Source organism: Peromyscus leucopus, chromosome 11, assembly GCF_004664715.2.
Source record: "Peromyscus leucopus breed LL Stock chromosome 11, UCI_PerLeu_2.1, whole genome shotgun sequence".
NCBI lineage: Eukaryota > Metazoa > Chordata > Mammalia > Rodentia > Cricetidae > Peromyscus > Peromyscus leucopus.
Genome location: NC_051072.1, coordinates 52,605,140 through 52,620,368, shown reverse-complemented (window position 1 = coordinate 52,620,368; position 15,229 = coordinate 52,605,140). Strand labels below are relative to the sequence as shown.

The 15,229-nt window shown below is 43.1% G+C and overlaps 1 protein-coding gene across 2 annotated transcripts in view; it reads right to left on the bottom strand.

The window, feature by feature from the left end:
• Sv2c (synaptic vesicle glycoprotein 2C) overlaps nt 1-15,229 on the bottom strand; it is a 179,509-nt gene that overhangs the window by 119,799 nt on the left and 44,481 nt on the right. The window contains exon 2 of one of the 2 annotated variants that reach the window (XM_028871674.2): nt 11,679-12,361. In XM_028871674.2, coding sequence (XP_028727507.1) covers nt 11,679-12,258 — 580 coding nt within the window. In that variant the 5' untranslated portion in view covers nt 12,259-12,361. Of the gene's footprint in view, nt 1-11,678; nt 12,362-15,229 lie in introns of those variants that run through there. The other variant, XM_028871676.2, reaches the window with a different exon arrangement.

The window sequence follows — 15,229 nt, the reverse complement described above, 5'->3', positions numbered from 1 at the left end:
CATCATAATATCCACCAGGCCTTGTACATGCTCGTATGCTTTAGAAACACTAGTCCAGGAGATGGAGTCTTGAGATTCACCTTTGAATAAGGATAACACAGTGAGATGCAGCAAGACACTCATGCAGCTTCCCAGCTCTAGCCTAGAACCAATTCCAAAGCTCTAGCATTGGCCGTGACTCCCCAAAGTGAGATAAGGACATCAATGAGGCTAAAACAAACTCTACTCCCCTGTGGCCAACACAGTTAGCAGTAGAGCCACTCAGTTAAATCAGAATTTCAAATGGTCAATAAGTGATACATTATTTTTAGGATAACTATGTCCCAAATATCACACATGACATTCTTATGAAAAAAAATCATTCCATTATTTCTGTCCTTCCAATTTAACTGGGTGTTTGAACTCTGACTACCCCCTATCCTGGAGTATCTGGAGAGGGGTAGTGAGTGGCAGACAGAGTGGAAGATAGTGGGCTGATTTATGCAGCTTAATGCTAGTCCTGAGAGCTCACACTAGCCTGTATACTGATTAATCACGGACAGGATGTGACAAAATATGATCTGTTTTCCCTCTGCCTCCTGGGAGTGTCAGAACAGGAATGGAAAATAGGCTGTAGGGGCAAGAGTCTCCCTCACAAGGGCTCTTCAGGAGGGGAGCCCAGAGGACAATGGACAACCATAGCCGGGAACCATATCCCAGTGAACAGGGAAGTTAAAATGTCGAAGCCACATAGCTACTTCGTAGAAGCCATACATCTACTTTGTATCAACTCCAAACTCTTAAATCATTTGTTCTGACTGTGGAAAAGAAAATTTTAAGCTGCGGATGACTTGAGGCTGTTAGCTGGCACACAGCCACCAGTCTTATTTGAGATTAGAGAAAAGGATTTACAGTAATGGACCAACAGCCAAATTGCCAATGTCCTTAGTCCACTTGGCTACATGTCTAGACTTGATTTTTGTGCCTCTCAGACATATGTCATGGGCCCTGGTTGGAGAGCTGAGCCAGTGCTCATGAGCTGCCTGCACTTAGCCACAATCCCAGTCATGGGGCTTCTGACACCAGCGCCGGGCATCAAGGGACGGATCAGGGACAAACAGTGGCGGTGACAGCAGAGAAAGGGACAGAGGGAAAGCACATCACAGTGGCCGTGCCGAGGAGTCAGGGCGTGGTCTTTATTTGTGGGTTGATTTGGTATTGTGTTGACATTTCTGGGCACGAAAACTGACCGTGTTGATGATCGCTGGGAGGCAATTCCTACCTCTCCCACCAAGCTCTGCTGCGCCCTAAAAGTTTTCTGTTTGTTTACGGTTGTTCATTTTTTTTGAGACATTTAGAAATTCATAAATCACCACTAATTTACATAAAAAACCTTAGTTCTAGGCACAAAGAGCATTGGCACTGACAAAAATGAGCTTCATTTATATAAAAAAACAAAAATAAAAACAACCCTCATTTAGCAAAAACTTCCATCTGCACATGACACTTTATGATTACTTATCTGATTCCAAGTCAACTAATAATAAACCCCAGAATGTTTGAGGTCGTATGTTGGTCCCCTCTGGCTCTTCAGAAGCATATTTCATCCTACCCAAGTCCTTCCCAATACTCAAATGCTGCCCAGAGAGATGAACCAGAAGCCACCAGTCCAGCGTACTCATGAGAGGTCAGAAGGACAAAACCGGGGCCCTGAATTATCCCGAAACTGCGTAGGGGACACTGTAAGAGGAGCCGTCACTAAGAGCTAAGCCCATCCTGACCCTGAATTCCAGGAAGCTTCTGGCAACAGGCAGAGAAAGTGGCTCTCCCTCCATCCTCGTCTGTGCAGGGCTGATCATCAATTCCAGCATCCCCTTGAATGCAGGAAAGGGATGACTCTAGGCAAGACCCGCCCCCCCTCCCCCTGGTGTGTGTGTGTGTGTGTGTGTGTGTGTGTGTGTGTGTGTGTGTGTGCGCGCGCGCACGCGCGCGCGCACCCATGTATTTGTGTGCGTTTTCTGTTTGTGGTATGTTAATATTTAAGGAAACTAAAATGTCTTATTTTTATTAATTTTTGTGGAATAGTGCTGGGATATAAACCCAGCTGCTCAGGAATGCTAAATGTGGGCTCTTGATATACTCCTACCCTGTTCTCCTGTTTGTTTATGTTTTTTCTTTGTTGGTTTGGTTGGTTTGGTTTTTGTTTTTGAGACAGTCTATGTAGCCCAGCCTGCCTTTCAACTCATATTCTCTTGTTTCAGTCTCCCAAGTGCAGAGACTATGTCCAGCATACATACATGAAGGTGGGCCTACCATGAGATGGCATATATTGCAAGTGTTGCACAGTGGAACAGAAGACATTCCAGTGGACCTACTGTGGGATGGAGGATATCTCACTTGACCTACTGTGGGATGGAGGACATCCCAGTGGACCTACTGTGGGATGGAGGACATCTCACTTGACCTACTGTCGGATGGAGGACATCCCAGTGGACCTACTATGAGATGGAGGATATATCACTTGACCTAATGTGGGATGGAAGACATCCCAGTGGATCTGCTGTGGGATGGAGGACATCCCAGTGGACCTACTGTGGGATGGAGGACATCTCTAGTGATGCTGGACCATCACCACTCTCTTTTCTAGAACTTTGCATCAACTGTACATCACTAGATGTCTCAAGAACGTGGCATGAAGCTTCTGTCTACTTCCTGTGCTATGACAATGAGTCAGGCCTTCTGGACAGACGGATGGATGCTTTGCTGGCTACTTAGACCTTTTGGATGGATGAGTGCTTCGCAAGCTACTTTGGTCTAGCTCTTCTCTTGTCAGGAACATTTAAAATTTCTCTTTAGAAGAATGCAAAGGACTGGAGGACATAAGACCTAGGACTGTAATGGTGATAGATTGTTTAATCTTATTTTCCTGTTTGGCAATAATGAATCCAAATAAGATTTTGCTAGTATAGGTGTATAGGCTGTACTTCATGAACTAATAATTTTAAAATTCAATTAAGACTGAGGTGACAGCCAGGAGGCCAAACAGAGTCAGAGGGCACATTCACAGCACAGGTCCAAGCTCCATCAAAGACATGGAAGCAGACATGCAGGACAAAGAAACCATCCCCTAGGGGGCACAGCTCTGGATCCCCAAATACAGCAAATAGTGTTAGGGTACACATCAACAATCTTAAATTCCAGAGCACACCCAAGATGCCAAATAATAAAAAAAATTGGAGAAAACTTTAAAAGAGGGAACCCCCCTGCATCATTCTTTATTATTGGCGTACACACACTAGTCTACACAGCAACTGTATACTAACAGTTACATGTCCTAACATGGCTCAAAGCACAGTGCCCAGTCCCTGTGCTCTGCTCACAACCTAGCAGTAAAAAATAGTTAGGGGAGTGAAAAAATGGGAGGAAACCTCAGAAACTCAGAGCTGGTTGTTTTCAGAATATCAGAAACGGCAATCTCCACTAAAGCAGTTAAAACCCCCAAGTGATATTTATTAATACTAATAGAATAAGGGAACACGTGGAGGGATGCTGAGAAGTTAGGGTAGGGGGTCCAGGCCAGAGCTCTTTGGCTGCTTCCAGGGAAACTATCCTTCCTGCATGTGGCAAGCAGGGTGAGTCGGGGAGAAAGAGAAATTTCACCATCCAAGTGAAAGCCATAAAAACTGGAGTGGCTGGAGGATATGCATCAGGTCTCCTGGGCATACTTCCTGTTTTATTTCCTACTGTGTCTCCTGAGTCTGATCATTCTTGCTGAATACTAGATGCTCAACATGTTTCTATTGAATGAATATTCTAGTCATCAGAGGAAAATACAGGGATGCATATTGGATTTCATACAGTTGATAGTAGAGCGTTGAGCAAAATGAAAAGCCCTGCCTCATTTCTATGTTAAATAAACACTAAATTTGCAAAAATCTTTACTTAGTCTAGAATTAGTTAGGAATTAAACACTTTTAAAAGCAGCTAAAGATAAAAATAAGAAGTCAGGTAAAACTCTATTCATACATATAAATATAGATTCTTTGTTGGTCTGGTGTTCTTGGTCAACTTCTTTTTTTTTTTTTTTTGCCAATATATCAATCAACTCTAGTTAATATTGTAGATGTTTTAAAGAAAAATTAATATGTAGTCTAGGTAGAATATTTAACCAGGAAATGCAGGCCACCCTGTAAAACTGTGACCCAGGATGTGACCTATTTTCTGAATGAAATCTTCATCCAATCCAACAATGCTCAGAAACTACGTATATTGACATGCTGAGGAAGCAGGTCCCAGTATCTGACCTCACCAAGATAGATGGAAAAGAAATCCACAACGCTAAATGATCAGTTAAAATGGAAAACAAAATGGCTACGAAAACTAGCATCGATGATGGTATGATGACAAACACATTTCTGATGGGCAAATTCTAGAGCTCTGCATATCCTCAGTTTGGCTTGGAGCACAGACTTAGCATGAGAGATGCTAGTCACAGGACTCAGAGACTTGGGTAAGAATGCCTTCTGCATGTTTCCCTCAGAAGAGATACAGATTGCCCTGAAATCAGCTATGGTGAATCCTTACATCAGGCTACCTCTACTGAAGCAGACTTTGGAAGAGAACAGCCATCATTTACATTTGCGACTACGTCTTTGGAAAATGTTGCCTCTACTAATGAGTTCCTGTTAAAGAAAATAGAGTCCTACTTTAGATACACCAAGCCTCCAAAGAGGTCTCAAAGTGATAGAGCTCTCAGAGATGGCCACTCATGCACCCAGTGAATATTTGTTGGGATTCTCATATAAATAAATGCTGATCAGGGGGAGGAGGCTTCTGTAGGAAGCAGCACACACAAACCTAGTCTTGTTCCAAGGCCTTGCATTCCTCCTCTTTTCAATAGTTGCCACTTTGCCTCCTTAACATGGCTTTGTGCCAAGGGCTGATATTTACAGGTTAACTCCATAAGGCAACCAACTTTCTCAATTGCAACTTTTTCTATAATGCCTATGAATATACAAAATAAGATTTAGAAAATGTTGAAATGTAATGTGTGATGACAGTGTGGTAGTTCACAAACAAAAGATCATTAATAGATTACTGCTTGAGATACCAAGGTGGTATCACTTCATTAAGAATGGAGAGTCTTTCATTCTTCCAAAGTTTAACACAACCAAGAGGTTTTTAAATAAAAAATTTAGGGAACTGAAAGGGACAGTGGGATTGAGAACGTGTGCTCTCTATACATTCTAAGCTGGTATTCAGCCCAGGCCACAGAAACACAGAAGTCAACAGAACCTTCCATGTTCCTAACTCTTATAAACAATATGTCACCGTAGTTGATTGCATAGATCAAATGTTAGAAACGTCTGCTGGTCTGAATGAAAGAGGATAATTTTAAAAGAACCACAGTGAAGTACAGAAGTGTCCTATACCTCTGGCTGTTGTCTATTTCAGAGCCTACATCATCTCCCCAACTCTTGCTAAGTGGTGCACTCCTCACTGGTCGTATTCACCCTCCTGTTTAGCCTTGCTCTCTGTCTGGTGCAGCCTGCCTTTTCAGAACCCCCTCTACCCTTCTGGTCCTTGTCTCTCTCCTGTGTCACAGGGGAGCACCCTCACAGTGACTTCGCAGCCTCCTGGGCTGTTCAGCCTCCTCTGTCTTCAGTCTCCATCACCTCTACCCGCCATCTCCCACCTCCCACTTCAAATACTTGCATTTCTCTTTCCAATTCCAACCTGTCTTTCACACAATTAATTAACTCAGCTTTTCATACTGCCATGTGTTTGGCACAAGCTGTTGCATTAACTTCCCAAGTGACCTTCACACTTGCAGAAATGACTGTCCTGGTCAACATTTATCAGCATTTGTGATGATGTATCTGGTACTTTGTTAACAATTATGTGTAAGTTTTTCTCATTTAATACACCTAGTCAACTCTAGTATTCTTACTTCTGACATAAAGATATAGATACTGAGGAACGGAACTGTTTAACTTACTTGTGAATCATTATACATCAATAAAGCAGAATTTTCCATGTCCGTCTGACTTTTTATGTCTTCCATCTAATTCACTTCTCACACTGCTGCCAGAGTAGCTTCCCAAAACACTGATCTAATAGTACCGTTCTTGCTTCAGGATAAAATCAATCCCACTTTCTTGACATTAAGGTCTTTCACAAGATGCCTACAGCTTGACTTTAGTCAGCTCCCAAACTGCCACCATATCGCAGTCAAACCCAGCTCCTGGGGAACGCCTCACCAAGTCCACACCCTTTGACAGCTGCACTATGTTCCCAGAGTTCCACTCTCCATAACTGTCCAGTGAGCTCTTCATTATCCTCCAAATACCCGCTTAAGTGTTACATCCTGGATGAGTTTTCCTAAGTCCTCAAACCGAGGGATTCTGCGCCCTGGGAGACTACAGCGCCGTGCTCACTGTCATAGAGGATGGCACTGCACTAAAATCCATCTCATTATAAGTTACACCATGGAAAAAACTTCCCAAATGGCAAACACCAGAAAATGCTCCTCAAATACTTTCTCAAATACTTGACACGCACCTTGTTCACAGCTGGTACTCAATTAATGCCTGTTGAATTAAATGTCCTTGCTACTCCCAGTTTTTAAAAATTCCTTTTTTTTTTTTTTTTAAGTTGGAGAGATGGATCAGTGGTTGAGAGCACTGTCTGTTCTTCTAAAGGACCCAAGTTCGGTTCCTAGCACCCACATAGGGTGTCTCACAACCACCTGTTAACTCCAGCTCCAGGGAGCTCACATGCATCTCCCACCAATAGACACATATCTCCCTCCCATATACACATAATATACATTTAATCTTAAATTTTTTCTTTATGTTTGACAGTCTCATACATATACACAATATATAATGGTTCAGTTACCCCAACTGCCTCCGCTTGCCTTCCTTTCTTTCCCTGTGAACCCCCTTTTTTTCTTCCCAATTAGCTTCCTTCTGGTTTCTCCCTCCTCTAGCAACCATTAACAGCCAACAGTGCCTCAAGAGGAGGTGTGGCCTCATGGGCACCTCCTCTATCTGCGAGGGAAGCATGAAGGGCCCGACCTTGTTCAGGTATCCATAGCTGCTCTGCATTCATGATTCCACTGGCCATGCCACATCTGAATGGTGGCATCCTACGGCACTCTTCCCCATCTTCCATTTCTTAAATCTTTCCTCTCCCTCTTTTCTGATGTTGGCTGATCTTTGGGAAGAGGGTGCTTCCATTTTCCTTAACTTCATTTACTTTTTTTTTTTAACCCACTTTCATGGTTCTTTCCCAATTATGCTTTTTCAAACTCATGTCCTCAAAATGATGAATACATGTGGGAATTAGAAATTATAGTTATAGTTTGCCTTGGAGAGGACAAAGAGCACACACAGGATGTTCAATTATTAAATAATCCAATATTATTATCAAGTGTATTGATTTCAGTTTCCTAACAATTTTGTATTAATCACTGCTGACCATGATGGTGTTTTGATTCCTAAATACTTATTTTCGGAACTCCAAACAAGAGAGCAGTTGAACTAACAATGTGAAGTTCTCTGATCCACTAGGAGGGTGTAAGAAAAAGTAAGTCTGAGTCGAGGCCAGTCCCACTGATGGAGTGGAGAAGGAAGAAGGAAGAGCAGCCAGCAGGGTGCTGTTCTGTCCTGGGGGGGGGCTGGAGCTGGGGTGAGGCCGCCCCTGAAATGGTCACATCTCATTGCAGCCTTAGAACGCAATGTGCTTGCTCACTAGCCTTAGGACGGGAACTCAGCCAGTCCTGGTCCCGCAGGACACCTTCAGCAGCATTTGTGCTGAACCTCAGCAGAGGAAAAGAAGGATGACTGACGTCTGAGAGGTCCCTGCCCTGTAACCCAAGGCAGAAAATCTAAGATCTGTAGTCGGGTCCCTAAACGTCACCTTAAGAAATCTGTAACCTTGTTCTCCGTGTTTGTACAAAGCCATTTGCAGCAGCCAACAAACTAATTTCCAGGCTCCAAGGCTGGTTTCTGTCTTTGCTGCAAGACTAAGCCTTGTTTTTAGAGAACCACTGTTGCCCAGTGAAGGCCACTGGCACTGTCACCTCAAACACGATGTCTCCTAGCTCTCGGTACTTCATTCACAACAGAGAAGTAACCCAAGGCCATTTCAGTCCTCCCTAAAGACCCCAGAGTGAGACCATAAAGTGGGAATTTCCTTCCTGCTAAAAGCTGCACTCCGCATTTCCTGGTTTGACAAACTGCTCTCTTCCAAATGAATCAATGAGCTAATCCTTGCAGACCACCTCTGGACTGGCGTCCATCTTTTCTTTACTACTTTACTCAGGATCCTGCCCCTTAAGGAGTTGGCCTTGTTCCTCTTTTGGCCACTGACACTTGCTTCCTTGCCCTGGGAATCTGCAGACATGTCCGTTTCTCCTTTATAGACTCCAGTTTCTGAGGGTAGGCAAGCCTTCTCCCGCTCTCCCTTGTCTCTGTCCTTCCATTCTTCTCCTGTATTCCCAATGGTGTCACTATGCTTGGCATACCATAAATGCTTAATAAATTGACTTTAGCAACAGGGGGCGAATTACCTTAAAGGACAACATTTACTCCTTCAAGAAATGGCTCATTAGATAATTAAACATTTACACTTGCTTCTTCCAGTCTAATTAACAATGTTATCTGTGCACACAGACAAATGTACACACAGTATACCCTAGTTACCCTGAGCCAATCTTTGGGCAAACACAAAAAGAGGATCAACCCCACAAATAATTAAAACATAAACTGGGTCATATTTTGTTCCTGATTTTCCTTGAGAAAATTGACATGATACTTAGCAGCAAATGAAAATTTATTTTGCAAATCCATATCCACAAAATGCCACCAAGCATGGGTCATGCATCTTTCTTTTCTGATTTTGATCCCATTGCTATGACTTAGTGTGGTAATTATATTACAAAGCCATTATCCGATGAAATGAAAATGGCAAAACAATTTAAATGCTTGTCTAAAGAGACTCTGTTAGAATGCAATTATGAGTGAAATTACAATGGCAAAATAATTGAAATGCAAGTCTAGAAAGCAGAGTCGTGAAACCATAAAAAACGCTTCTGTTAGGGACTCACACCCTTGGGTAAAACCGAGTCCTCCCGAGGACACAGTTTCGATTCACTACAGCAGGCAGCATTCATAGACAGATGAAAAAATCCAGGTGCCTCTTCTTCTGTAGTGTTATCTATACTTGTCCATGCCACCCAAAGATGTATCTCAGCATCGGGTGCAGGCTTCTGTGATAGACTGATAAGGGAACCCTATGCAATGCTGGGCTTCCATTCTGCACCATGAAGATAAAGGAAAAAGGGCAAGTCTGGCCTGGCCTTTCCTGTAATGTCTCCAATATAAAAGCTAATGTCATTGCTTGAAGAGGGCTTCCTTCCAAATTTAAGTCTGCAATGAGGAAGTACCCATGTGGATACAGTTCTTAGGATCTCACTTGAAACATTCTACTGATGATACATCCCCATGTGGATACAATCCTTAGGATCTGACTTGAAACATTCTACTGATACAACCATCCCTTCGGCAAAACCTTGAAAATTCCTGGACAAGCAGGCTTGTACTGATACACTTGCCTACCAAAGGAAAAGAAAATCAGCAAAGCAAAACACAGTGTGATATGAGAGATCTGCTGAAAAAAATCAATTTGATGGCTAGTTGAGCTTTCTCCCCTGAAGTATGGAGAGGTCTGCATTTTGATGGTTGAACACACACGTGAGTCTATCAGCAAAAATATGCAAGTTGTTCCTGTGACCCTTCACAGTCTGCTTTCATGGATCCAGTTTTTTTTCATTTACACAGAAGAATATATATATATATATATATATATATATATATATATATATATATATGAGCTAATTTAGAAAATACAATGCTTTAAAGGAATCAAACAATGTCAGTCCTTCTCTCCTTTGTGATTTTCTCTTGTGGTGCCAGAGAGAAAGCTGAGAAGTGTCATCTAGCCACACACAATTTCTTTGCATCAATGATTATGACAATATTTAATAAACTAACTGTTTTATAAAACAAAAAAAATGTATGTTCTCGGTTTCTCAAGCTTAGTTTATAGAAGTCTCCTGGAAACATAGACAGTAGTATTCTGATTTCTTTTATAGACTGAATTGTGTAAAGATTTTCATCCACACAAACATATTCTTTGAGGTGGCATTTCTTTTTTTCTTTCTTTTCTTTAAAAATATTTATTTATTTTATGTATATATGAATGCTCTATGTGCATGTATGGCTTTATGCCAGAAGAGGGCCAGATCCCATTAGAAATAGTTGTGAGCCACCATGTGGTTGCTGGGAATTGAACTCAGGACCCCTGGAAGAACAGCCAGTGCTCTTAACTGCTGAGCCATCTCTCCAGCCCCAAGGCAGAACTTCTAAGAGGAGTTTGAAAATCCTTCTGACTTAGTGTATCAAGTATCAAGCAGTGTATCAAACACACAAGTTAAACTATGTGTGTTTATTTCCTCAGCTTACCTCAAGAATATTAACTACCCCTCCATAAGAATAAGAACCTTGGTGCATGGTGAACTGAATATAAACATTGAATCTGTTGTCTAGACACCATACACAAGTCATATCTCAACACACAGAACTGAATTATTAATAAAATTTGAAGTCAATTTTAAAATCATATTAGAGAATGACATTTGTCCAGCTTAGGTATAAAGGTACAAACCCTGAAAACAAATTTAAAATCTCCTACAGAAAATTCTATGTGTAAAGCTAATTGGAAAAAAAGAGCAAACATTCTCATAGATCACAGGAGGAAAGGGATCAGTGTTCTAAAAATACGTGACAGTATTAGATGTAATATCTGGAATCAACGTTCATGAGTTTATTTAACCTCTATTTAGAAAAGCATTAAGTGAGTTTTCTATAAAGATACTGAAGATCGAAACCAGGGCTCTGCACATGCTTGGCAAGTGCTCTACATCCCCAGCTCTACCTTAGAAGCCAAAAAAGGAGACACTGCCTGCCGGGTGGCAGTGGTGCACACCTTTAATCCCAGCACTCAGGAGGCAGAGCCAGGTGGATCTCTGTGAGTTCGAGGCCAACTTGGTCTACAGAGAGAGATCCAGGACAGGCACCAAAACTACACAGAGAAACCCTGTCTCAAAAAAAAAAAGAGAGAGAGAGAGAGAGACATCAATGCAAGTCTATATTGTTAAGTACCCATGTGAAATATATTAATGTGTTGGTTAACGAAAGGCTATATTCATAATAGTAACCTACAAGATTGTATTGCTAGTGATGTCAGAGCTATGTGTATGTGTAGATTTTATAACATTTGCATATCAATTAGTGATGCACTTCTCATTAAATGGCACATGACTTTCCTAGAGTAGGTTGAAATACAGTTCTCTAACTTACTTTAATATACACACAGATAAGTTGTATTGATGAATATAGAAAACATAACGAAATCATCACAAAATTTACAGAATTACAAAAAATCTACAGAACCCAGGTAAGATTCTATACAGGGGCTCACTACCCAATTTCTCTAATTATTTTTTGCATTTATAAGATATTTCATTAAAAATTGCTGGGAAAATGCAATGCTCTAGATGAGAGTTGTTTATTCTGTGCTCCATAATAAAGAAAGCGTTTTCCAGAACTGTCTCACCGACATAAAGCACTCACCTAGCCATCCAGATCCTGAATTCGGTATGCAGAGGTCGGTCTCTGCACTGGGCAACACGAAGCCGACCACAAACACCTCCACCCCATCCGCCATGAGCGCCATGCCCAGGACGAAGAAAAGGGCCCACTGGAAACGGCCATGGCCACACTCCTGGATTATCAGCTCGTACTGCTGGGCCAGCTCCTCCTCATCAGCTCTCCTCTCTGACTCCAGGTCTCTGCGGTCCTTGTACTCATCTCCTTTGGGCTGCCCCACAGACACTATGCTGTCCTTCCCTTGGTTCATGCTGGGGATGCCCTGGTACTCCCCTTCATAGATCTCATCCTCTTCATCATGACCCTCCGTGGCCTCACTCGAGCCTTCATCATCATTGGCCTCCCCACTGTAGGTTTCTCCAGGCGGGTAGTAGTCATCATCGTCATCTTCATCCTGGAACCGACTGTAGGACCGCTGGGTGTATTCGTCCTGGGCCCGGTCCACGGCCTGGTTCACCTTCTTCACGGTTTGCTTCTTCACCTCTTTGGCAATGTCCTTGGCACCCTTCACCAGTGAAGTCCTATCCTTGTAGGAGTCGTCCATGTTGTCTCAGCTGACGGCCAAGGCGCAGCAGGGAAGTGTCCACGGACGGAGTGTTCAGCAGCTCAGCTGGAAGAGCATCCTCCACCTGTGGTTGAGAATGGAGCTGTGCAAGAAGAAGAAGCAGGAGAGAGGCACATTAGTCCCTTCCCTAGGGCTTCCACCACCCAGCTCTTGGGCCCTTTTCACTACCCCGAATGGTCATAGAAAGACACAGAATGCACTTTTCCTGCTTCGATTGCACACACACGTGAGCACACTGTGAAACTCTTTGTTCAAGTGCATCCCACACCTGGAGTAGCTAGCCCAGTTGTTACTGTAGTTTTTGTTTGAAAGACTCTTGTTGTCAGGGTAACGTGACAGAGGTATTCTACTGAGAATGAAGCTGACTACCTTACAGCTTTGAAAACACCAACACATCCTGTCTCAAAAGGCTCCCCCAAGACTTAAAGATCATCAAAGAAGAGAGAGTAGAAAGATTTAAGAGCCAGAGGTGCTGGAGGACTGTAAGGAAACTGTTTCCCCGCGACAACAGGACAGCTATACACATGAAACCACAGTAGTTGTGACGACATGCATAATACCTGGGCAAGCTCAAGCTAGAAAAAGTCTCAGCATGAGACAGGGGTGGGAGAGGGGAGGTGGCCAGGAAGTCCTACTCCTCGCTGAGGAGCAATTGGTGAATAATAGCTGCCCGGAGAAGCAGAGTCAGTTTTCTTTAAGACGATGACCTCCGGTGGGACCGACCTGCTCTACGACAGCCCCTACACCTGAGTATTTGGACAGCACAGCTGCACTCAGACTGGATAAGTTTTTCTTTTTTAAAGGGGGGGGGCACCAAGTTGGGTGGGTATGGAGGTAGGGGCAGATCTGGGAAGAACTGAAGGAAGGGGAATGATTATGATCAAAACACATGGTAGGAGATTCTTCAAGAATTAAAAAATATTTTTTTAAAAAGATGTATCTTGACTCATAAGACACACAGACAGGTGCAGACTCACTGGACATACATCTACACACAGTGACGCCACGGCAGGAGGAGAACCAGAAGAAGCCCTGGTCTCTCTTTCCTTGCACTGAGCAGCTCACTGTTCAAGGCTCAGACCGTCATTCTGCCCAGCAAACTGCACTGCCCCCACCCCCATGTACGCTGTTGACAAAAGACCCCCAAGGCACTCCAAATGGGCGCAATACCTCCTTTCCCACAGCGGCTGCATCTGTGGGAAATTGGCAGGCAATCAAGTGAGTTTATGTGACAACCACGGGATTAGAACAGATATTTTGTTTGTGGAGGTCTTCCCTCTCAGAGCTCACCGCACTTGGACAGGAAGAGGAAAGCCTGGTGTGGTGTGCCTTCACACCTCCGCCTGCTTTGTGTATAAAGCCCGCCAAGCTTTATCTCTACTGTCCTCTTGTATAGACACTGGGGGATGCAGAATTCGATGGCACGTTAGAAGTGATGTTTCTTTCCCAGGCAGGTCCTATCTGAGGAAGTTGGTCACTCCTTCCTTGGGGGCACTCTTGTACCAGGTTCCTCTCTTTCCCTCCTGCTATCTGCTCCCGGCCCCCATGAGGTGAGCAGTTCTGCTCTAGCACAGACTTCTGCCATGATGCTCTCTCTGCCTGATCACAGACTCCCAAACAACAGAGTCAGTTGACCACAGATTACAACATCGGGAACACAGCTAAAAGAAATCCTTCCTTTAAAATCCTCTCAGATGCTTGCTGTAGTGATGCAATGCTAACTAATACAAAAGCCACACTTGGATTGAAAGCAGTAGTTCTCAGAGTGAAGTTTCCTAACCAGGTATGGCCAGGGCTCACAATCCTCTTAAGACATCACTCATGTTTTGCAGGGCGTACTCCTTTGTTTCTAAACAAATGACAGTACGACACATCCTGTGCATCAGCCCTGATAAAAATCAAACTTCAGTGACAACCAATGGGCTAGGGAGATGGTTCAGCAGTTAATGTACTTTCTGCATGAGCAAAGGACTGGTGTGAGACCCCTTGAATCCACGGAAATGCTGGGTGGCAGCATTCCTGTAACCCTATTCTCCAATGGTAGAGGACAGAGAATCCCTAGATAATGTTGGCTACACAGACGAGCCATATTGGTCAGCTCTGGGTTTGATTAAGAGACCCTGCTTCAAAGATGAATGTGGAAGACTCATCAAGGAAGATTTCCAACATTAGCCCCAAACTCCTACATGCATGGGTGCACACATGCTTGTGAACACACACACACACACACATACACACACACACACCCCAAATATACAAGTGAAATGAAAAAGAAAAAAGGAAACCAAAACAAATTCAGTTTGGTTTAGTGTGCACTATACCAGGTAGGTATAAAGCATTTTATGTACACCCTTACATTTTTCCAAATTCTTTCAATCCTATTAAATAAGTGTTGTGTTCTACAACTTTCAGCTGAGAACAGTAAAGCAGACAGGGATTAACAATTCCAGGGTCACAGGGCTTGTCAGAGCAGATAGATCTGAGCCTAAGGCTTGTGCCCTCACCTCATCTGCCTCATTTAGTGCTCCCATTGGGGTGTGAGTGAGTGCTCCAGCCTGATTTTTATTCTTTTCCTCTCTGTACTAAAACGGTCTCACCAACTCTTCTCTAAATTATATTGTGGGCTCTAAAATAAAAGGAGCTCGGGTTGTTAATGATACCTTTTTTTTTTTTTTTATCAATGATAGCTTTAAATGGATAGTGATTCCCAAGTGCGGGCTTGTTTGTTCATGGAAATGATCACAATATGGTGGTGGTCTTTCTCGAGATAAAATTATGATGTTAAACAAGGTGTAGTGATGAAGAGGGCAGGAAATTAGGCAAAGCCTTGAAACTTCCACAATCTCCCAAAGACACATGATGGTATTCTTTCTTACTCAAATAGGACTCCTTTGCCATGAGATAAAGGGGGTAGTCCTCCCGTGCTGTTGTAAGGGTTAAGTGACTTTCA